Source organism: Bombina bombina, chromosome 3 (assembly GCF_027579735.1).
Source record: "Bombina bombina isolate aBomBom1 chromosome 3, aBomBom1.pri, whole genome shotgun sequence".
NCBI classification, from domain to species: domain Eukaryota; kingdom Metazoa; phylum Chordata; class Amphibia; order Anura; family Bombinatoridae; genus Bombina; species Bombina bombina.
In genome coordinates this window covers 1,044,144,759-1,044,170,264 of record NC_069501.1, presented here as the reverse complement: position 1 = coordinate 1,044,170,264, position 25,506 = coordinate 1,044,144,759, and the positions used below count along the sequence as shown (strand labels likewise).

The 25,506-nt window shown below is 39.1% G+C and overlaps 1 protein-coding gene across 1 annotated transcript in view; it reads left to right on the top strand.

Annotated features, from left to right (window-relative positions):
- The first annotated feature begins 2,603 nt into the window (after positions 1 to 2,603).
- Positions 2,604 to 25,506, top strand: part of PDE1B (phosphodiesterase 1B) — a 276,806-nt gene continuing 253,903 nt past the window's right edge. Inside the window, exon 1 of the mRNA XM_053708266.1 lies at positions 2,604 to 2,850. Within this exon, the coding sequence (XP_053564241.1) occupies positions 2,705 to 2,850 (146 nt within the window). The 5' untranslated portion in view covers positions 2,604 to 2,704. The remainder of the gene's footprint in view (positions 2,851 to 25,506) is intronic.

Here is a 25,506-nt window from a genome sequence, read left to right as displayed (position 1 = left end):
CGTGATCTTTGATCCCTCAGACATCACTGTCTCAAAAACCATCTGGTAAACCTTTGTCAGTCAACACCATTTGCAAATGCATCCACAGATGCAAGTTAAGGCTTTACTATGCAAAGAAGAAGTCATACATCAACACTGCCCAGAATCTACGCTGATTTCTCTGGGCTCTGCCTTATCTGAGATAATCAGTAGCACAGTGGAATCGTGTTTTGTGGTCCGACGAGTCAACATTTCAAATTGTTTTTGGATAAAACAGCCATCATGTTTTCCGGGTCAAAGAGGTAAAGGACCATCCAAGCTGTTACCAGCGTCAGGTCCAAAAGCCAGCGCCTGTCATGGTATGGAGGTGTGTCAGTGCCCATGGCATGGGTAACTTGCATATCTGTGAGGGCACCATAAATGCAGAAAGATGTGTATATTTTAGGGCATCATATGCTGCCATCCAGACATTGGGGCTTGTTTATCATCTGTCCGACATAATCTGCTCATCGGATCATGTCCGACAAACATTGATGAATGTCGACAGCATACGTTGTTGGCATTTATCATTGCACAAGCAGTTCTTGTGAACTGCTTGTGCAATGCCACCCCTGCAGCAGAGGGTGTCAATCAGCCTAATCCTATAGGATTTAAGAATAAATAGAACATATTCTGCTATGTGAAGAACATTGGAATGTGCATTTGAGAATATGCGTTCAGGTAAGCATGTGAGTGGAGTGTTTTCTCCATTTCCTTTTATTTTTTAATTGACTTCTATGGGGGAATCGTGCGCGTGATATTGAAAGTTCAGCATTTTGTGCACATCAGGTTAGCGCAAGGGCGATAACTTTTTACTTTTAACTTGTAATACAAGCGCAACCTGATGTGCGGAATAAAATTACTTCTAGTGCAATTAGCGCACAAGCAAAAGCACTAAATACTGCTCCACTCGTAATCTGGCCATGCTGTAATAAACTAATTTTGCAAGTCACATTTTCTGCAATGATTTATCCACTGTTATGGGTAAATTTAACAAGGGCAAGCGAACATGATTCGCTACAGCGAATCATGTCCACTCGACCTCGATAAATGCAGACAGAATACGCTGTCAACATTTATCATTGCAAAAGCATTTCTAGTAAAATGCTTGTGCAAAGCCGCCCCCTGCTTACCTGTGGCCAATCGGCTGCTAGCAGGTGGTGTCAATTATCCCGATCGTATTGGATCGGGATGATTGCAGTCCACAACCTAAAAGGTGGTGGACAAGTTAAGGAGCAGTGGTCTTATGACCGCTGCTTCTTAACTTCTGTTTCCTGCGAGTCGGAAACTTTACGCATGGAGAAAGCGCTGCTTAGAAAATATATCCCTTAAAGTCCATTGTAGGACATTTAAGCAGTCAAGCAAGTCATATGTACAGTAACCCAAATGCAACCGCCAACAAAATTGATTTACACCCTCTAGGAATATGACAGATGATTACTAGGGTGTAGTGGTGTTGCATATCTCCTGACCTCTTTTTAGTTTTTTACCTTGTCTCTCCTTTCAGCGAATGCTTTTCTGGCTTGGACAGAGGTAGATAATGAATCATTTAATAGGTACACAATGCATAAACAAGCATTTTAGCAGTACAATCAATTAGAGCATGCAGTTTTGCATTAGACAGTTTCTGTAGGGTAATGTATCCAAAGTGTATGAGAGATGGTTAAAATGTCCTTTTAAAGGGATAGGAAACCCCAACATTTTTTTTTTTTTAACAATACGGATAGAACATACAATTTTGAACAACTTTCCACTTTAATTCTATTATCAAATGTGCTTCATTCTCTTGTTATCCTTTGCTGAAGGAACAGTATTGCAATACTGGCAGCTGGCAAAACACATCTAGTTAGCCAATCACATGTGAGAAATGTTTGCAGGCACCAATCACCAGCTAACTCTCACTAGTATAACATATGTGCATATTATTTTTCAACAAGGGATACCAAGAGAGCAAAGCAAATTTGAAAATGAAAGTGAATTAAAAAGTGTTGTGCTCTATATGAATCATGCACCTTTCACTTTGACTTTCCTATCCCTTTAAATTTGTGTCTAGTGCTAGAATATTGTCAACAGGAAGATGCAAAATTGAGACAGGATTTTATCACTTGCTGAATTTCTTCCTCAATGTAGAGAGCTCTGTAAATCATCTGAGCTTTTCACCCTCCTGCACTAGTAAACATAAAGCATTGTGAAGTTGTTTTATTTCATTTATTGTTTTCTCAAACAGGTATTAATCTCAAAGCTCTGAGGTTCTGCTCTAAAACTAAAGCAAATAAGGGATGTGAGATAGAAAAATATAATAAAAAAGTAAAACATTAATTTAAGTGAGTATTTGTAGCTTAAATATAAATAGCACATACTTTCTATAACCTGAGAAACTTGTTGCATTTACTAGGAATTTAAAGGCTGAGCATCTCTAATACAGAAATAGTTAATAATCCTATGTTTCAAGCCAACATATTCTATTGTGTTTGTTGACGTTAGAGAAAAAAAAAATAACTTTGTCAGATGTTATTGCTTAACATCTAAAATGACTCCCTCCCTCTCTCCGGACAGTTTCTCCTCCCAGCTCTTTACAGGCACAAACATCTGGCTAATTCAGTAACTTTGTAAACCTACACCACTATATTCTGTTCTGCTCAATGCTTGTGCTCCATTATGAGGGGCTAGTGGAATACCCTAAGATATGCTGCCCTGTAGGTTTCACCGCCACAAGGACAAACAGTTAGAGACCCAGTTAGGGAAATGTCTACGAGAAAAAGAGACCATCTGTGATATGCGGGACAGGTTCATTCAAGTGAGAAGAAAACATCTGCAGGTTCCTGTATTCAGGTAGGCGACAATCAACTAGTAAGGAAGACGCAGCTTAAAACATGGACTTGTACATATACTCTATATTGAAGTTGAAGTGGTACCTTAAAGGGACAGTAAAGGAAAAATTAAACTTAAATTTATTATCATTATATTATCAATTTTGCTTAGTTCTTTTGGTATTTTCTCTTAAGAGTAATTCTAGATGAGCTCAGGAGTGTGCATGTGTCTGTAGCCATCTGGCAGCAGTGTTTGCAACATTGTTTATAGCAATGTTATACATAGTTACAGACAATGCTGCCACAGACTGCTAAAGGCGTGTGTACGCTCCTGTGCTCCTATCAGCCTCCCTAGATTTACTCTTCAACAAATTATATCAAGAAAACAAAGCAAATTTCATTATTGAAATTGTGCGCTCTATAAAATTTAATTTTGACTGTTACTGTTCCTTTAAAACTTGGGATTGTATTTGTACTTATCTCCTGTTCTCACCATCAACCAAACAAGACAAGATGAACAAATACAAATCTACTACAATAAAATTAGTAACTGTATTATATATCTGAGTATGTAGAGTCACTATAATATTTGTTTAAAGATAATAAGTAATAAAAAATAATAATATCTACATTTAATTTTGGAAAATGGTAATATTTCCTTTTCAATTATAAAATTTGTTAACATTTAAGAACAGGTCAAATTGATTGCGTACATTTTAACCTATTAAACATATTTATTGATGTCATTAATGCGTTATGATCTCATTTAAGTATTCCAAGTAACGCTTCATAGTTTCCACCCATCAATTAATGAGTTCAGTATCAGCTGTTCAGCTTTAACGGTCCTAATGCTCTGTGTAATTGTTTTTTAATTCATTAATCACAAGGGAAATGAATGCTTATTTTTGGCTTGCAAAATATTATAAATATTATGAACTTTTGTCTTCTATCTACTCTGAATCACTGTGTTCAGTTGAACAGCAAGAAGTATAGAGAATTGTAATGTTCCTAATAACCTTGGCATATACTTTGGCACTGATATTTGTTTGTGTCTTTTTTTTTTTGCTAGCTGCACATATAAATGCCAGTGTTTCTTTCCCCCAAAAAATACTAGCAATACTGCATAACAAAAAGGAAACTAACAAGTCAGATATTGTTATTGATATGAAAGCTGTTGTGTGCTGTGATGCCCACTGGTTCCATTTTATAGGCATTTCATGTTGTTTTCCTGTACAATGTGTGTAGTCATGCTTGGAATATAATGTAAGAGTCTTGGCATTAAGTGCTTTTCATAAAGTCTTATCTCAGGGACCCAAACTATCATTCATTGTTTGCCTCTATTCTTCAACTAAGTTCTGTGTTACCACTACAATTTGTGCCCAATATCGTTGGGCATTTCATATTAGCCATCTGTTGGACCTATTTGACCAGTAACTGTCTCTGTTTTTTTGACTCCGTTCCATCTTCCATTCTGAGAAACAAATTTGATAAGCTTTATATTCCCCTTCTCTTTGTATCAATGCACTACCAATTGTCTTGTAGTTTTGGCACTTGGACACCTGTGATACCTTTCACAGGCTAAATTTCTTATTTCTTTCATGTAATTAACAAGAGTCCATGAGCTAGTGACGTATGGGATATACATTCCTACCAGGAGGGGCAAAGTTTCCCAAACCTTAAAATGCCTATAAATACACCCCTCACCACACCCACAAATCAGTTTTACAAACTTTGCCTCCAAGGGAGGTGGTGAAGTAAGTTTGTGCTAGATTCTACGTTGATATGCGCTCCGCAGCAAGTTGGAGCCCGGTTTTCCTCTCAGCGTGCAGTAAATGTCAGAGGGATGTGAAGAGAGTATTGCCTATTGAATGCAGTGATCTCCTTCTACGGGGTCTATTTCATAAGGTTCTCTGTTATCGGTCGTAGAGATTCATCTCTTACCTCCCTTTTCAGATCGACGATATACTCTTATATTTACCATTTCCTCTACTGATTCTCGTTTCAGTACTGGTTTGGCTTTCTACAAACATGTAGATGAGTGTCCTGGGGTAAGTAAGTCTTATTTTCTGTGACACTCTAAGCTATGGTTGGGCACTTTATTTATAAAGTTCTAAATATATGTATTCAAACATTTATTTGCCTTGACTCAGAATGTTCAACTTTCCTTATTTCCAGACAGTCAGTTTCATATTTGGGATTATGCATTGAATTATCATATTTTTTCTTACCTCAAAAATTTGACTTTTTTCCCTGTGGGCTGTTAGGCTCGCGGGGGCTGAAAATGCTTCATTTTATTGCGTCATTCTTGGCGCGGACTTTTTTGGCGCAAAAATTCTTTTCCGTTTCCGGCGTCATACGTGTCGCCGGAAGTTGCGTCATTTTTTGACGTTATTTTGCGTCAAAGATGTCGGCGTTCCGGATGTGGCGTCATTTTTGGCGCCAAAAGCATTTAGGCGCCAAATAATGTGGGCGTCTTTTTTGGCGCTAAAAAATATGGGCGTCATTTTTGTCTCCACATTATTTAAGTCTCATTATTTATTGCTTCTGGTTGCTAGAAGCTTGTTCACTGGCATTTTTTTCCCATTCCTGAAACTGTCATTTAAGGAATTTGATCAATTTTGCTTTATATGTTGTTTTTTTCTTTTACATATTGCAAGATGTTCCACGTTGCAACTGAGTCAGAAGATACTACAGGAAAATCACTGCACAGTGCTGGAGCTACCAAGCTAAGTCTGCTATAAACTTTTGGTATCTGTTTTCTCCAGCTGTTATTTGTATTGCATGTCATGTCAAACTTATTAATGCAGATAAAATTTCCTTTAGTACTGTTACATTACCTGTTGCTGTCCGTCAACATCTAATTTTCAGAGTGTTCCTGATAACATAAGAGATTTTATTTTTTAAATCCATTAAGAAGGCTATGTCTGTTATTTCTCCTTCTAGTATACATAAAAGTCTTTTAAAACTTCTCTTTTTTTCAGATGAATTTTTAAATGAACATCATCATTCTGATACTGATAATGGTTCTTCTGGTTCAGAGGTTTCTGTCTCAGAGGTTGATGCTGATAAATCTTTGTATTTGTTCAAGATGGAATTTATTCGTTCTTTACTTAAAGAAGTGTTATTTGCATTAGAAATAGAGGATTCTGGTCCTCTTGATACTAAATGTAAACGTTTAAATAAGGTTTTTAAATCTCCTGTAGTTATTCCAGAAGTGTTTTATCTCCCTGATGCTATTTCTGAAGTAATTTCCAGGGAATGGAATAATTTGGGTAATTTATTTACTCCTTCTAGACGTTTAAGCAAATTATATCCTGTGCCATCTGACAGATTAGAGTTTTTTGGGACAAAAATCCCTAAGGTTATGGGGCTGTCTCTACTCCTGCTAATGTACTACTATTCCTATGGCAGATAGTACTTCATTTAAGGATCCTTTAGATAGGAAAATTGAATCTTTTCTAAGAAAAGCTTACTTATGTTCAGGTAATCTTCTTAGACCTGCTATATTTTTAGCGGATGTTGCTACAGCTTCAACTTTTTGGTTAGAAGCTTTAGCGCAACAAGTAACAGATCATAATTTTATAGCATTATTATTATTCTATAACATGCTAATAATTTTATTGGTGATACCATCTTTTGATATCATTAGAGTTGATGTCAGGTATATGTCTCTAGCTATTTTAGCTAGAAAAGCTTTATGGATTAAACTTGGAATGCTGACATGTCTTCTAAGTCAACTTTGCTTTCCCTTTCTTTCCAGGGTAAATAATCATTTCGTTCCTTTCCTCACAACAAGGAACAAAAGCCTGATCCTTCATCCTCAGGAGCGGTATCAGTTTGGAAACTATTTCCAGTTTGGAATATATCCAAGCCTTATAGAAACCTATAGCCAGCTCCTAAGTATCTATGAAGGTGCGGCCCTTATTCCAGCTCAGCTGGTATGGGGCAGATTACGTTTTCTTCAAAGAAATTTGGATCAATTCCGTTCTTAATCTCTGGTTTCAGAAACATTGTTTCAGAAAGGTACAGAATTGGCTTCAAGTTAAGGCCTCCTGCTAAGAGATTCTTTTCTTTCCCGTGTCCCAGTTGACACAGCAAGGCTCAGCATTTCTGAAATGTGTTTCAGATCTAGAGTTGGCTGGAGTATTTATGCCAGTTCCAGTTCTGGAACAGGGGCTGGGGTTTTATTTTATCTCTTCATTGTACCAAAGAAGGTCAATTCCTTCAGACCAGTTCTGGATCTATCATTATTGAATCGTTATGTTAGGATACCAACATTCAAGATGGTTACTGTAGGACTATCCTGCCTTTTGTTTAGCAAGGGCATTATATGTCTACAATAGATTTACAGGATGTGTATCTGCATATTCCGATTCATCCAGATCACTTTTAGTGTCTGAGATTCTCTTTTTAGACAAGCATTACCAGTTTTGTGGCTCTACTGTTTGGCCTAGCCTCAGTTCCAAGAATTTTTTTCAAAGGTTCTCGGTGCCCTTCTTTCTGTAATCAGAGAATAGGGTTTTGGTATTTCCTTATTTGGACGATATCTTGGTACTTGCTCAGTCTTCTTATTTTCGAAGAATCTCATACGAATCGACTTGTGTTGTTTCTTCAAGTTCATGGTTGGAGGATCAATTTACCAATCAGTTCATTGATTCCTCAGACAAGGGTAACCTTTTTAGGTTTCTAGATAAATTCAGTGTCTATGACTCTGTCCTTGTCAGACAAGAGAAGTTTAACATTGATATCAGCTTGTCAAAACCTTCAGTCACAATCATTCCCTTTGGTAGCCTTATGCATGGAAATGTTGGGTCTTAGGACTGCCGCATCAGATGCGATCTCCTTTGCTCGTTTTCACATGCGACCTCTTCAGCTCTGTATGCTGAACCAATGGTGCAGGGATTACTCAAAGATATCTCAATTAATATCTTTAAACCGATTTTACGACACTCTCTGACATGGTGGACAGATCACCATCGTTTAGTTCAGGGGGCTTCTTTGTTCTTCCGACCTGGACTATAATCTCAACAGATACAAGTCTTACAGGTTGGGGAGCTGTGTGGGGGTATCTGACGGCACAAGGGGTTTGGGAATCTCAGGAGGTGAGATTTCTGATCAATATTTTGGAACTCCGTGCAATTTTCAGAGCTCTTCAGTCTTGGCCTCTTCTGAAGAGAGAGTTGTTCATTGTTTTCAGATAAGACAATGTCACAACTGTGGCATACATCAATCATCAAGGAGGGACTCACAGTCCTCTGGCTATGAAAGAAGTATCTCGAATTTTGGTTTGGGCGGAATCCAGCTCCTGTCTAATCTCTGCGGTTTATATCCCAGGTATGGACAATTGGAAAGCGGATTATCTCAGTCGCCAAACGTTGCATCCGGGCGAATGGTCTCTTCACCCAGAGGTATTTCTTCAGATTGTTCAAATGTGGGAACTTCCAGAAATAGATCTGATGGCTTCTCATCTAAACAAGAAACTTCCCAGGTATCTGTCCAGATCCCGGGATCCTCAGGCGGAGGCAGTGGATGCATTTTCACTTCCTTGGAAGTATCATCCTGCCTATATCTTTCCGCCTCTAGTTCTTCTTCCAAGAGTAATCTCCAAGATTCTGAAGGAATGCTCGTTTGTTCTGCTGGTAGCTCCGGCATGGCCTCACAGGTTTTGGTATGCGGATCCTGTCCGGATGGCCTCTTGCCAACCGTGGACTCTTCCGTTAAGACCAGACCTTTTGTCTCAAGGTCCTTTTTTCCATCAGGATCTGAAATCCTTAAATTTAAAGGTATGGAGATTGAACGCTTGATTCTTGGTCAAAGAGGTTTCTCTGACTCTGTGATTAATACTATGTTACAGGCTCGTAAATCTGTATCCAGAGAGATATATTATAGAGTCTGGAAGACTTATATTTCTTGGTGTCTTTCTCATCATTTTTCTTGGCATTCTTTTAGAATACCGAGAATATTACAATTTCTTCAGGATGGTTTAGATAAGGGTTTGTCCGCAAGTTCCTTGAAAGGTCAAATCTCTGCTCTTTCTGTTCTTTTTCACAGAAAGATTGCTATTCTTCCTGATATTCATTGTTTTGTACAAGCTTTGGTTCGTATAAAGCCTGTCATTAAGTCAATTTCTCCTCCTTGGAGTTTGAATTTGGTTCTGGGGGCTCTTCAAGCTCCTCCATTTGAACCTATGCATTCATTGGATATTAAATTACTTTCTTGGAAAGTTTTGTTCCTTTTGGCCATCTCTTCTGCCAGAAGAGTTTCTGAATTATCTGCTCTTTCTTGTGAGTCTCCTTTTCTGATTCTTCATCAGGATAAGGCGGTGTTGCGAACTTCTTTTGAATTTTTACCTAAAGTTGTGAATTCCAACAACATTAGTAGAGAAATTGTGGTTCCTTCATTATGTCCTAATCCTAAGAATTCTAAGGAGACATCGTTGCATTCTTTGGATGTTGTTAGAGCTTTGAAATATTATGTTGAAGCTACGAAATCTTTCTGTAAGACTTCTAGTCTATTTGTTATCTTTTCCGGTTCTAGGAAAGGCCAGAAAGCTTCTGCCATTTCTTTGGCATCTTGGTTGAAATCTTTATTTCATCTTGCCTATGTTGAGTCGGGTAAAATTCCGCCTCAGAGAATTACAGCTCATTCTACTAGGTCAGTATCTACTTCCTGGGCGTTTAGGAATGAAGCTTCGGTTGACCAGATCTGCAAAGCAGCAACTTGGTCCTCTTTGCATACTTTTACTAAATTCTACCATTTTGATGTATTTTCTTCTTCTGAAGCAGTTTTTGGTAGAAAAGTTCTTCAGGCAGCGGTTTCAGTTTGAATCTTCTGCTTATGTTTTTTGTTAAACTTTATTTTGGGTGTGGATTATTTTCAGCAGGAATTGGCTGTCTTTATTTTATCCCTCCCTCTCTAGTGACTCTTGTGTGGAAAGATCCACATCTTGGGTAGTCATTATCCCATACGTCACTAGCTCATGGACTCTTGTTAATTACATGAAAGAAAACATAATTTATGTAAGAACTTACCTGATAAATTCATTTCTTTCATATTAACAAGAGTCCATGAGGCCCACCCTTTTTTGTGGTGGTTATGATTTTTTTGTATAAAGCACAATTATTCCAATTCCTTATTTTATATGCTTCGCACTTTTTTTCTTATCACCCCACTTCTTGGCTATTCGTTAAACTGATTTGTGGGTGTGGTGAGGGGTGTATTTATAGGCATTTTAAGGTTTGGGAAACTTTGCCCCTCCTGGTAGGAATGTATATCCCATACGTCACTAGCTCATGGACTCTTGTTAATATGAAAGAAATGAATTTATCAGGTAAGTTCTTACATAAATTATGTTTTTGCTTTTGTTCTGGCTGCATGCAGGTTAGGTGAAAGAAAATGAATACATTGGAGATTTTATAGATTTTCACTAAATAATGTCGTTTGGCAGTATTCTGTTTGTATTTTTATAGCAAAGATCAGTTATGCAGAGTATTCATCATACTTTGTTTTCTTTGTTTCGTCCCTTTAGTCTTAGAGAAGATGTAATAATTTTCCAGAAAACACTTTCAGTAGGTAACAAAGAGATAGCTGCCTGCAGGGGGCCCAAGCTTCATTTATTTGCACCTGAGGGATGAAGTGATAAAAAGACTTTCATTAAAAAAAAATAGCTTGTCCATAGTCCTGTGACTCAGAGGGAAGAATGAAAAATGGGACCTTTGCAGATTTAGCTATTTTCAATAATCCACTGAGAAAAATCTGCTGTGTAAGTGGAAGAATGCAATTATCCCTGACCATATCCAAAAGTAAGGTTCCACGTGTATGCATTGTCTCTCTTAAAGGGACATTGCAGTCACAAAAGACAATAATGCGCTTTATTGTGAGTTCTGTAGCAAAGTCTCTACAAGAGAGGACTTTATTGTATTTTTTTTTATCATAATCATAAAGTTTAATAAAATATCAAAAGTGCATTTAAATTGCTGTTATTTGTTTTTTCAACTGGCCGGTAGCCATCTTCCTAAAAAAGGTATATTTTATATTCAAGGCAAAATAGAAAATGGGAATATGAATATAAAACTTATTTCTCAAATATATATTAAAGTTCTAAATAATTCCTAATTATATAAATATATTATAATTCATCATTAGATAAATACAATTATTTTCAAAACCATGAAGAAATATGTATTGAGCTCCATTTATGATTCTCTGGAGGTTTTGGAGCCCTCAAAGTGAAGGCTCACTCGTGGAAGCCTGCCACCAAATTTAAAGGGACAGAAAAACCCCAAAATTGATTTCATGATTTGGATAGAAAATATCATTTTAAACAACTTTCACATGTACTTTTATTACCAAATTTGCTTCATTCTCTTGTTATCCTTTGCTGAAGGAACAACATTGCACTACTGGTAGCTAGCCAAACACATCTAGATACCCAATTACAAGAGACAAATGTATGCAGGCACCAATCATCAGCTAGCTCCCACTAGTGTAGGATATGTGCGCATTCATTTTCAACAATGGATACCATGAGAACAAAGCACATTTGAAAATATAAGGAAGTTTAAAAGTGTCTTAAAATTGCATGCTTTATCTGATTCTTGCAAGTTTAATTTTGACTTTCCTATGTGCGCCATCTCAATGGACTGATCTGACTGGAGTGATTAACCCTTTTGTGATCGATTTGATTTGTCTACATCGGAACAACATTCAGTGCATGCAATCATGAGATTTCAATAATGGGATTGGGTCAGGGGAGTGAGCCTACAATGCTAGGCACGCCCACCATGTCCCGATCCTATTCTGGAAGCGCTATTGGCTTCATTACAGCCAAACAGCTTGGACGTTCCATGCCGTCATAACTGCGCTATTGCCCAGTGCAGTTAGGATGGCTTGGAACAACAGCCCTTGCTCTCGCATGATTGGTTGTGCAAGAGCAGTGGGCATAATTGCATGAAAGTTGTTATAAGTTCCAATATCAGGTAATAGATGCTAAACAACATACTCTGAAAATATTTTTTTTCTAAAAGCAATCAAATTGCTAAAAGATAAATAAAAAAGGAACTAGGTGTATGTAAGTATCATGTATTTGTAAAATAGAAAGAAGAATTATGTAAACCTACAAAACTGGAAAACACTTACAACACAACATATATACGTGTGGACATCACATAGAACAAGAAAATCCCTAAAGCTGCAGGGACTTCCCTGTTACTTTAGTTCTGGCTGGAGGAAAGGCTTTAAAAGCCCATAAAATGCAGATAATTAGACTTTAAAATGGTAATAACATGCAGCAGCACATAAATGGATGTTTTCCCTGAGGGTGAGAGGTGCTTTAATGCCCCCCCCTATCTCCACTCCTGTTTACGCTAGATTGACATTTGAACCCTCATTTAAAAGAGGAGAGTGCCCTTTTCACTTGTCCCTCTAGATGTAGCTCATCACCATTAAAAACAATATGGCACAGCAACCATTCTGTTGTGTTTTTGATGTTAGGGTTTATAGATCAATTTTTCTCTGAACTTATAAAATAAATGGGAGAACTGGGTGAGTATCAAAGTAGCACATATTTTACATTGTAAAAAAAAGTGACATATGATACATTTTGTCTTCTGATTTTAATTGTTATTAAACATATCTATTCGACGTTTTGGTGCTTTTTATGGTATAGAAAATTATATAAATGTTATTTTTGCATTTCATATGGTCACATTTTTTATATGTAGCAACATTCTATATAAAATTAAAAAAAATATTGTTGACGTGGGGTACTGGTAGATCTTATACTCTCCAATTCATTACTGTAGCTACTGGGCCAGAGCTGAACATGGTTGCTTAGACAATAAGGGATGGCAAATGTGCCTAGCTGTCTATCACTAATCATTTTCAGCTCAGGATTAGCAGTGTATTGATGTTCAATAGATCGCTTTAACTATGGCCTAGATTTGGAGTTTGGCGGTAGCCGTGAAAACCAGCGTTAGAGGCTCCTAACGCTGGTTTTAGGCTACCGCCGGTATTTGGAGTCACTCAAAAAAGGGTCTAACGCTCACTTTTCAGCCGCGACTTTTCCATACCGCAGATCCCCTTACGTCAATTGCGTATCCTATCTTTTCAATGGGATCTTTCTAACTCTGGTATTTAGAGTCGTGTCTGAAGTGAGCGTTAGAAATCTAACGACAAAACTCCAGCCGCAGAAAAAAGTCAGTAGTTAAGAGCTTTCTGGGCTAACGCCGGTTCATAAAGCTCTTAACTACTGTACTCTAAAGTACACTAACACCCATAAACTACCTATGTACCCCTAAACCGAGGTCCCCCCACATCGCCGCCACTCGATTAAATTTTTTTAACCTCTAATCTGCCGACCGCCACCTACGTTATACTTATGTACCCCTAATCTGCTGCCCCTAACACCGCCGACCCCTGTATTATATTTATTAACCCCTAACCTGCCCCCCACAACGTCGCAGCCAGCTACCTACAATAATTAACCCCTAATCTGCTGACCGCAAAGAGCCGCTACCTACATTATAGGTATGTACCCCTAATCTGCTGCCCCTAACACCGCCGACCCCTATATTATATTTATTAACCCCTAATCTGCCCCCCTCAACGTCGCCTCCACCTGCCTACACTTATTAACCCCTAATCTGCCGAGCGGACCTGAGCGCTACTATAATAAAGTTATTAACCCCTAATCCGCCTCACTAACCCTATAATAAATAGTATTAACCCCTAATCTGCCCTCCCTAACACCGCCGACACCTAACTTCAATTATTAACCCCTAATCTGCCGACTGGAGCTCACCGCTATTCTAATAAATGTATTAACCCCTAAAGCTAAGTCTAACCCTAACACTAACACCCCCCTAAATTAAATATAATTTTAAACTAACGAAATTAATTAACTCTTATTAAATAAATTATTCCTATTTAAAGATAAATACTTACCTGTAAAATAAACCCTAATATAGCTACAATATAAATTATAATTATATTATAGCTATTTTAGGATTAATATTTATTTCTCCAACATAGGTGTGTCCGGTCCACGGCGTCATCCTTACTTGTGGGATATTCTCTTCCCCAACAGGAAATGGCAAAGAGCCCAGCAAAGCTGGTCACATGATCCCTCCCAGGCTCCGCCTACCCCAGTCATTCTCTTTGCCGTTGTACAGGCAACATCTCCACGGAGATGGCTTAGAGTTTTTTAGTGTTTAACTGTAGTTTTTATTATTCAATCAAGAGTTTGTTATTTTGAAATAGTGCTGGTATGTACTATTTACTCAGAAACAGAAAAGAGATGAAGATTTCTGTTTGTATGAGGAAAATGATTTTAGCAACCGTAACTAAAATCCATGGCTGTTCCACACAGGACTGTTGAGAGCAATTAACTTCAGTTGGGGGAACAGTGTGCAGTCTCTTGCTGCTTGAGGTATGACACATTCTAACAAGACGATGTAATGCTGGAAGCTGTCATTTTCCCTATGGGATCCGGTAAGCCATGTTTATTACGATCGTAAATAAGGGCTTCACAAGGGCTTATTAAGACTGTAGACTTTTTCTGGGCTAAATCGATTCATTATTAACACATATTTAGCCTTGAGGAATCATTTTATCTGGGTATTTTGATATAATAATATCGGCAGGCACTGTATTAGACACCTTATTCCTTAGGGGCTTTCCCAAAGCATAAGCAGAGCCTCATTTTCGCGCCGGTGTGGCGCACTTGTTTTTGAGAGGCATGGCATGCAGTCGCATGTGAGAGGAGCTCTGATACTTAGAAAAGACTTTCTGAAGGCGTCATTTGGTATCGTATTCCCCTTTGGGCTTGGTTGGGTCTCAGCAAAGCAGATACCAGGGACTGTAAAGGGGTTAAAGTTTAAAACGGCTCCGGTTCCGTTATTTTAAGGGTTAAAGCTTCCAAATTTGGTGTGCAATACTTTTAAGGCTTTAAGACACTGTGGTGAAAATTTGATAAATTTGGAACAATTCCTTCATGTTTTTTCGCAATTGCAGTAATAAAGTGTGTTCAGTTTAAAATTTAAAGTGACAGTAACGGTTTTATTTTAAAACGTTTTTGTACTTTGTTATCAAGTTTATGCCTGTTTAACATGTCTGAACTACCAGATAGACTGTGTTCTGAATGTGGGGAAGCCAGAATTCCTATTCATTTAAATAAATGTGATTTATGTGATAATGACAATGATGCCCAAGATGATTCCTCAAGTGAGGGGAGTAAGCATGGTACTGCATCATTCCCTCCTTCGTCTACACGAGTCTTGCCCACTCAGGAGGCCCCTAGTACATCTAGCGCGCCAATACTCCTTACTATGCAACAATTAACGGCTGTAATGGATAATTCTGTCAAAAACATTTTAGCCAAAATAAACACTTGTCAGCGTAAGCGCGGCTGCTCTGGTTTAGATACTGAAGAGCATGACGACGCTGATATTAATATCTCTGAAGGGCCCCTAACCCAGTCTGATGGGGCCAGGGAGGTTTTGTCTGAGGGAGAAATTACTGATTCAGGGAACATTTCTCAACAGGCTGAACCTGATGTGATTGCATTTAAATTTCAGTTGGAACATCTCCGCATTCTGCTTAAGGAGGTATTATCCACTCTGGATGATTGTGACAAGTTGGTCATCCCAGAGAAACTATGTAAAATAGACATTGTTAATAAAGAATGGGAGAGGCCAGGTATTCCTTTCGTCCCTCCCCCCATATTTAAAAAATTGTTTCCTATGGTCGACCCCAGAAAGGACTTATGGCAGACAGTCCCCAAGGTCGAGGGAGCGGTTTCCACTTTAAACAAACGCACCACTATACCCATAGAGGATAGTTGTGCTTTCAAAGATCCTATGGATAAAAAATTAGAAGGTTTGCTTAAAAAGATGTTTGTTCAGCAGGGTTACCTTCTACAACCAATTTCATGCATTGTCCCTGTCGCTACAGCCGCATGTTTCTGGTTCGATGAGCTGATAAAGGCGGTCGATAGTGATTCTCCTCCTTATGAGGAGATTATGGACAGAATCAATGCTCTCAAATTGGCTAATTCTTTCACCCTCGACGCCACTTTACAATTGGCTAGGTTAGCGGCTAAGAATTCTGGGTTTGCTATTGTGGCGCGCAGAGCGCTTTGGTTGAAATCTTGGTCGGCTGATGCGTCTTCCAAGAACAAGCTACTTAACATTCCTTTCAAGGGGAAAACGCTGTTTGGCCCTGACTTGAAAGAGATTATCTCTGATATCACTGGGGGTAAGGGCCACGCCCTTCCTCAGGATCGGCCTTTCAAGGCAAAAAATAAACCTAATTTTCGTCCCTTTCGTAGAAACGGACCAGCCCAAGGTGCTACGTCCTCTAAGCAAGAGGGTAATACTTCTCAAGCCAAGCCAGCTTGGAGACCAATGCAAGGCTGGAACAAAGGAAAGCAGGCCAAGAAACCTGCCGCTGCTACCAAGACTGCATGAAATGTTGGCCCCCGATCCGGGACCGGATCTGGTGGGGGGCAGACTCTCTCTCTTCGCTCAGGCTTGGGCAAGAGATGTTCTGGATCCTTGGGCGCTAGAAATAGTCTCCCAAGGTTATCTTCTGGAATTCAAGGGACTTCCCCCAAGGGGGAGGTTCCACAGGTCTCAGTTGTCTTCAGACCACATAAAAAGACAGGCATTCTTACATTGTGTAGAAGACCTGTTAAAAATGGGAGTGATTCATCCTGTTCCATTAAGAGAACAAGGGATGGGGTTCTACTCCAATCTGTTCATAGTTCCCAAAAAAGAGGGAACGTTCAGACCAATCTTAGATCTCAAGATCTTAAACAAGTTTCTCAAGGTTCCATCGTTCAAGATGGAAACCATTCGAACTATTCTTCCTTCCATCCAGGAAGGTCAATTCATGACCACGGTGGATTTAAAGGATGCGTATCTACATATTCCTATCCACAAGGAACATCATCGGTTCCTAAGGTTCGCATTCCTGGACAAACATTACCAGTTCGTGGCGCTTCCTTTCGGATTAGCCACTGCTCCAAGGATTTTCACAAAGGTACTAGGGTCCCTTCTAGCTGTGCTAAGACCAAGGGGCATTGCTGTAGTACCTTACTTGGACGACATTTTGATTCAAGCGTCGTCCCTTCCTCAAGCAAAGGCTCACACGGACATCGTCCTGGCCTTTCTCAGATCTCACGGATGGAAAGTGAACGTGGAAAAGAGTTCTCTATCCCCGTCAACAAGGGTTCCCTTCTTGGGAACAATTATAGACTCCTTAGAAATGAGGATTTTTCTAACAGAGGCCAGAAAAACAAAACTTCTAGACTCTTGTCGGATACTTCATTCCGTTCCTCTTCCTTCCATAGCTCAGTGCATGGAAGTGATCGGGTTGATGGTAGCGGCAATGGACATAGTTCCTTTTGCGCGCATTCATCTAAGACCATTACAACTGTGCATGCTCAGTCAGTGGAATGGGGACTATACAGACTTGTCTCCGAAGATACAAGTAAATCAGAGGACCAGAGACTCACTCCGTTGGTGGCTGTCCCTGGACAACCTGTCACAAGGGATGACATTCCGCAGACCAGAGTGGGTCATTGTCACGACCGACGCCAGTCTGATGGGCTGGGGCGCGGTCTGGGGATCCCTGAAAGCTCAGGGTCTTTGGTCTCGGGAAGAATCTCTTCTACCGATAAATATTCTGGAACTGAGAGCGATATTCAATGCTCTCAAGGCTTGGCCTCAGCTAGCGAGGGCCAAGTTCATACGGTTTCAATCAGACAACATGACAACTGTTGCGTACATCAACCATCAGGGGGGAACAAGGAGTTCCCTAGCGATGGAAGAAGTGACCAAAATCATTCTATGGGCGGAGTCTCACTCCTGCCACCTGTCTGCTATCCACATCCCAGGAGTGGAAAATTGGGAAGCGGATTTTCTGAGTCGTCAGACATTGCATCCGGGGGAGTGGGAACTCCATCCGGAAATCTTTGCCCAAGTCACTCAGCTGTGGGGCATTCCAGACATGGATCTGATGGCCTCTCGTCAGAACTTCAAAGTTCCTTGCTACGGGTCCAGATCCAGGGATCCCAAGGCGGCTCTAGTGGATGCACTAGTAGCACCTTGGACCTTCAAACTAGCTTATGTGTTCCCGCCCTTTCCTCTCATCCCCAGGCTGGTAGCCAGGATCAATCAGGAGAGGGCGTCGGTGATCTTGATAGCTCCTGCGTGGCCACGCAGGACTTGGTATGCAGATCTGGTGAATATGTCATCGGCTCCACCTTGGAAGCTACCTTTGAGACGAGACCTTCTTGTTCAGGGTCCGTTCGAACATCCGAATCTGGTTTCACTCCAGCTGACTGCTTGGAGATTGAACGCTTGATTTTATCGAAGCGAGGGTTCTCAGATTCTGTTATCGATACTCTTGTTCAGGCCAGAAAGCCTGTAACTAGAAAGATTTACCACAAAATTTGGAAAAAATATATCTGTTGGTGTGAATCTAAAGGATTCCCTTGGGACAAGGTTAAGATTCCTAGGATCCTATCCTTCCTTCAAGAAGGATTGGAAAAAGGATTATCTGCAAGTTCCCTGAAGGGACAGATTTCTGCCTTGTCGGTGTTACTTCACAAAAAACTGGCTGCTGTGCCAGATGTTCAAGCTTTTGTTCAGGCTCTGGTTAGAATTAAGCCTGTTTACAAACCTTTGACTCCTCCTTGGAGTCTCAATTTAGTTCTTTCAGTTCTTCAGGGGGTTCCGTTTGAACCCTTGCATTCCGTTGATATTAAATTATTATCTTGGAAAGTTTTGTTTTTAGTTGCAATTTCTTCTGCCAGAAGAGTTTCAGAATTATCTGCTCTGCAGTGTTCTCCTCCTTATCTGGTGTTCCATGCAGATAAGGTGGTTTTACGTACTAAACCTGGTTTTCTTCCAAAAGTTGTTTCTAACAAAAACATTAACCAGGAGATTATCGTACCTTCTCTGTGTCCGAAACCAGTTTCAAAGAAGGAACGTTTGTTGCACAATTTGGATGTTGTTCGCGCTCTAAAATTCTATTTAGATGCTACAAAGGATTTTAGACAAACATCTTCCTTGTTTGTTGTTTATTCCGGTAAAAGGAGAGGTCAAAAAGCAACTTCTACCTCTCTCTCTTTTTGGATTAAAAGCATCATCAGATTGGCTTACGAGACTGCCGGACGGCAGCCTCCCGAAAGAATCACAGCTCATTCCACTAGGGCTGTGGCTTCCACATGGGCCTTCAAGAACGAGGCTTCTGTTGATCAGATATGTAGGGCAGCGACTTGGTCTTCACTGCACACTTTTACCAAATTTTACAAGTTTGATACTTTTGCTTCTTCTGAGGCTATTTTTGGGAGAAAGGTTTTGCAAGCCGTGGTGCCTTCCATTTAGGTGACCTGATTTGCTCCCTCCCTTCATCCGTGTCCTAAAGCTTTGGTATTGGTTCCCACAAGTAAGGATGACGCCGTGGACCGGACACACCTATGTTGGAGAAAACAGAATTTATGTTTACCTGATAAATTACTTTCTCCAACGGTGTGTCCGGTCCACGGCCCGCCCTGGTTTTTTAATCAGGTCTGATAATTTATTTTCTTTAACTACAGTCACCACGGTACCATATGGTTTCTCCTATGCAAATATTCCTCCTTAACGTCGGTCGAATGACTGGGGTAGGCGGAGCCTGGGAGGGATCATGTGACCAGCTTTGCTGGGCTCTTTGCCATTTCCTGTTGGGGAAGAGAATATCCCACAAGTAAGGATGACGCCGTGGACCGGACACACCGTTGGAGAAAGTAATTTATCAGGTAAACATAAATTCTGTTTTTACAGGTAACTTTGTAATTATTTTAACCAGGTACAATAGCTATTAAATAGTTAAGAACTATTTAATAGCTAAAATAGTTAAAATAATTACAAATATACCTGTAAAATAAATCCTAACCTAAGTTACAATTAAACCTAACACTACACTATCAATAAATTAATTAAATAAAATACCTATAATTATCTACAATTAAACCTAACACTACACTATCAATAAATAAATTAAATACAATTCCTACAAATAAATACAATGAAATAAACTAACTAAAGTTACAAAAAATAAAAAAGAACTAAGTTACAAAAAATAAAAAAATATTTACAAACATTAGAAATATATTACAACAATTTTAAACTAATTACACCTACTCTAAGCCCCCTAATAAAATAACAAAGCCCCCCAAAATAAAAAAATGCCCTACCCTATTCTAAATTACTAAAGTTCAAAGCTCTTTTACCTTACCAGCCCTGAATAGGGCATCTTCTATCGTCATCCATCCGGAGTGGAGCGGCAGCATCCTGAAGACCTCCGACGCGGAACATCCATCCTGGCCGACGACTGAACGACGAATGACGCTTCCTTTAAATGACATCATCCAAGATGGCGTCCCTTGAATTCCGATTGGCTGATAGGATTCTATCAGCCAATCGGAATTAAGGTAGGAATATTCTGATTGGCTAATGGAATCAGCCAATCAGAATCAAGTTCAATCCGATTGGCTGATCCAATCAGCCAATCAGATTGAGTTCGCATTCTATTGGCTGTTCCGATCAGCCAATAGAATGCGAGCTCAATCTGATTGGCTGATTCAATCAGCCAATCAGATTTTTCCTACCTTAATTCCGATTGGCTGATAGAATCCTATCAGCCAATCGGAATTCGAGGGACGTTCAGTCGTCGGCCAGGATGGATGTTCCGCATCGGAGGTCTTCAGGATGCTGCCGCTCCACTCCGGATGGATGACGATAGAAGATGCCTCTTGGATGAAGACTTCAATCGGATGGAAGACCTCTTCTGCCCCGCTTGGATGAAGACTTCTACCGGATGGAGGACCTCTTCTTGCTCCGCTTGGATGAAGAATTTGGCTCGGCTGGGTGAAGACGACTCAAGGTAGGGAGATCTTCAGGGGCTTAGTGTTAGGTTTATTTAAGGGGGGTTTGGGTTAGATTAGGGGTATGTGGGTGGTGGGTTGTAATGTTGGGGGTGGTATTGTATTTTTTTTTTACAGGCAAAAGAGCTGAACTTCTTGGGGCATGCCCCGCAAAGGGCCCTGTTCAGGGCTGGTAAGGTAAAAGAGCTTTGAACTTTAGTAATTTAGAATAGGGTAGGGCATTTTTTTATTTTGGGGGGCTTTGTTATTTTATTAGGGGGCTTAGAGTAGGTGTAATTAGTTTAAAATTGTTGTAATATATTTCTAATGTTTGTAAATATTTTTTTATTTTTTGTAACTTAGTTCTTTTTTATTTTTTGTACTTTAGTTAGTTTATTTCATTGTATTTATTTGTAGATATTGTATTTAATTTATTTATTGATAGTGTAGTGTTAGGTTTAATTGTAGATAATTATAGGTATTTTATTTAATTAATTTATTGATAGTGTAGTGTTAGGTTTAATTGTAACTTAGGTTAGGATTTATTTTACAGGTATATTTGTAATTATTTTAACTATTTTAGCTATTAAATAGTTCTTAACTATTTAATAGCTATTGTACCTGGTTAAAATAATTACAAAGTTACCTGTAAAATAAATATTAATCCTAAAATAGCTATAATATAATTATAATTTATATTGTAGCTCTATTAGGGTTTATTTTACAGGTAAGTATTTATCTTTAAATAGGAATAATTTATTTAATAAGAGTTAATTAATTTCGTTAGTTTAAAATTATATTTAATTTAGGGGGGTGTTAGTGTTAGGGTTAGACTTAGCTTTAGGGGTTAATCCATTTATTAGAATAGCGGTGAGCTCCAGTCGGCAGATTAGGGGTTAATAATTGAAGTTAGGTGTTGGCGATGTTAGGGAGGGCAGATTAGGGGTTAATACTATTTATTATAGGGTTAGTGAGGCGGATTAGGGGTTAATAACTTTATTATAGTAGCGCTCAGGTCCGCTCGGCAGATTAGGGGTTAATAAGTGTAGGCAGGTGGAGGCGACGTTGAGGGGGGCAGATTAGGGGTTAATAAATATAATATAGGGGTCGGCGGTATTAGGGGCAGCAGATTAGGGGTACATAGGGATAATGTAAGTAGCGGCGGTTTACGGAGCGGCAGATTAGGGGTTAAAAATAATATACAGGGGTCAGCGATAGCGGGGGCGGCAGAATAGGGGTTAATAAGTGTAAGGTTAGGGGTGTTTAGACTCGGGGTACATGTTAGAGTGTTAGGTGCAGACGTAGGAAGTGTTTCCCCATAGCAAACAATGGGGCTGCGTTAGGAGCTGAACGCGGCTTTTTTGCAGGTGTTAGGTTTTTTTTCAGCTCAAACAGCCCCATTGTTTCCTATGGGGGAATCATGCACGAGCACGTTTTTGAGGCTGGCCGCGTCCGTAAGCAACTCTGGTATCGAGAGTTGCAGTGGCGTTAAATATGCTCTACGCTCCTTTTTTGGAGCCTAACGCAGTCATTCTGTGGACTCTCAATACCAGAGTTATTTTAAAGGTGCGGCCAGAAAAAAGCCAGCGTTAGCTACGCGGGTCCTTACCGACAAAACTCTAAATCTAGCCGTATGTGTTTAACCCCCTCTTAGTTTTGAGCAAGCAATAGTGCAATAATTAAAAGCTCTAACAAATTGCAGGATTTTATTATCACTTGATTTTATATATTTGAACCTTGTTCTTAGGGAAAATTTTGACTGTGGACTATACAGACTTAAACCTAGATTATAATTGAAGCACAACTGATAACGCACAATCGGGTATTACTAATTGGTTAAAATGTTTAACAAAAGCATTTTTGCTGCACCTTTCAATGGGAAGTGGTAGAAGTGAGCTTACATTGGGCTAGATTACAAGTGGTGCGCTAACTTTTGCGGGTGAGCGATATTGTTTTTTTGCACGCAATGGAAAAATTGCTTGTATTACAAGTTGAAAGTAAACACAAGCATGATAGCGCAATCACATATTATGCTCAATAGGAGTGGGTGACTGAAAAACTTACCTAAAGGGTAATGCGTTAAAAATATATATACAGGCATACCTTGTTTTAATGTGCTTCGCTTTATTGCGCTTCGCAGATATTGCTCTTTTTTCTAACAAATTAAAGGTTTGTGGCAACCCTGTTTTGAGCAAGTCTATCAGAGCCAATGCCATTTTTCAAACATATACACATATAAACACATGAATACACATATATACACACCTATATATATATATATATATATATATATATATAATATAATATAATATACACCACCAGCAAAAAGAATACGACTCACTGAAGGCTTAGATGAGGGTTAGCATTTTTTAGCAATAAAGTATGAACATTTTTTTTTTAGATATAATGCTATTGGCCTTTTAATAGACTACAGTATAGTGTAAATATAACTTATATATGCTCTGCGAGACAAGAAAATTTGTGTGACTTCCTTTATTGCTATATTCACTTTATTGCGGTGGTCTGGAACCAAACCCGCACTATCTCTGAGGTATGCCTGTATATATATATATATATATATATATATATATATATATATATATATATATAAAAGGAAATCCTAAAAGGAAGACGTCAGCATCCACAATTCATCAAAGTGTTTCCTTTATTTTACAGTGACATAGAAGTAAAAAAGCAGCAACGTTTCGGATTCTAGAAAGTTGCGTGCTGCAACTACAGATGTAAATAATGGTATACTTCAGATACTTCAAGTAGGAGAATGAACCAATATCAATATAAATATAGACGTGTGCTAATAGAATAACGGTTAGTAAGCTATATAGAAATAATATTATTCCAATGTGCCAGTTTGGCGTGGCTAGCACAATTAAGAAAAAGGGATGTAATGACTTAGACGGGTAGTGTATTCACATGTGAAAGATTTGAACTAAATACAAACAAGTGGAAAACTCATTAGGTGACCTAATGTTACCTAATTAGAACAATACCGGTATGTCCTTCTAAACAATAGTGATATACCTTAGCCTTTGGCGCTCCTATATACCCAACATTGTATCTTTCAATTAAGACCTATTATGGGGTCTTCTTTATAGTGTAGCAGGTATACTTTTCCAGGTGCTGGAAACTTTTTTTTCTCTGTGTTATTGGGAAGGGACAGACTGATATGCTACTGGATATTTTTTCTCTGTGAAAGGCATAGGGGCTGATTTACCAAGACCCGTATAGAGCAGAATGTATCTGTTTCTGCGCGAGCCTTCAGGCTCACTGGAAAAAGGAGTTAAGAAGCAGCGGTCTTAAGACCACTGCTCCTTAACTCGTCCGCCACCTTTGGGGCGGTGGACAGCAATCCACACGATCGCATATGATCGGGTTGATTGACACCCCCTGCTAACGGCCGATTGGCCGCAAATGTGCAGATGGCGGCATTGCACAAGCATTACTAGTGAAATGCTTGTGCAATGATAAATGCTGACAGCTTATGTTGTCGGCATTTATCTAAGTGTGGCGGACATGATCGTTACTTTGATAAATCGGTCCCATAGTGTGCTAAAAGAGACTGCACCCTGAGTGGCACTAGCCTTGTGAACAAGCACAGAAGTTTTTTCTAGCTTATGTTCTGTCTCAGTTGATTGTGTCTCGCTATTTTTATTTTTGAAAGTAACAGCGAAGTCATAATTAAACTTTTATTAATCAGATAGAATGTGCAATTTAAAAAAACTTTCCATTGCACTTGTATTATCAAATTTGCTTTTGTTTTCTTGCATTTGTATTCTTTGTTGAAGAGAAAATCTAGGCAGATAGCAGCTTAGGGGCATTCACGTGTCTTTAGTTCTCTATGGCAGCATTGTCTGCAACTATCTATAAAATTGGTATAAACATTGTTGCAAAAACTGCTGCTAGATGGCTAAAAACATGTGCACGCTCCTGAGCTCACCTAGAATTTTTTTTTAACAAAGGATACTTACCAAAATTGAGAATAAAAATAAATTAGAAAGCTGCTTATAATGTCATATTCATATTATCAGGAGCCGATATCAGACAGATTAGATTCAACCCCTTAGTATTCTTTATCAGTTTCAAAACAGCATGCTAAGGCACTGTGGCTGAGCTCTGTAGCAACCCAAGGGTTGCAGGTTCGATCACCGTCGAGGTCCACTCAGCCTTTCATCCTTCCAAGATCGATAAAATGAGCAGCGTCTTGAGACCCTTACGGGTGATTAGCCGCACTTTACAAGTACCCCATACATACATACATACATACATGTACAGTATGTGCTCACTGTGCACAATTACAAGGTGCCAGTGAATATGGAGGAAGATGCTTCAGGTAGTAACTGAAAAATCTTTCACATCTTCTTTTTATAATCTGTACTGACACTGACCTTTTAACTGTACTGAGCACAGGGCATAATCAAATTAAATAGTTGTATGAAGTAGCCGCACTGCAGCAGGATTTCTCATTCTCCCGCTGTATTGCTGGAGACAAAGAAGGCGCAGAGTGTGACAAATGGGACTCATTTCCTTCACAGGCAGGGAATATGAGCAATTTAGTCCTGTGCATTTCAACAAAAAAAAGGAAAATGCACTGATTTAGGGGAGAATAAACATTTTATGGACAATAGCGTGTTCTCTAAAGAATCATCTTTGGATCTAGAATTGTAGAAAAAACTACTATAATGATGGTATAGTATGTATGGGTTATTTTGATGTGGTTTCTATGTAAAATTACTATACACAACATTTTAG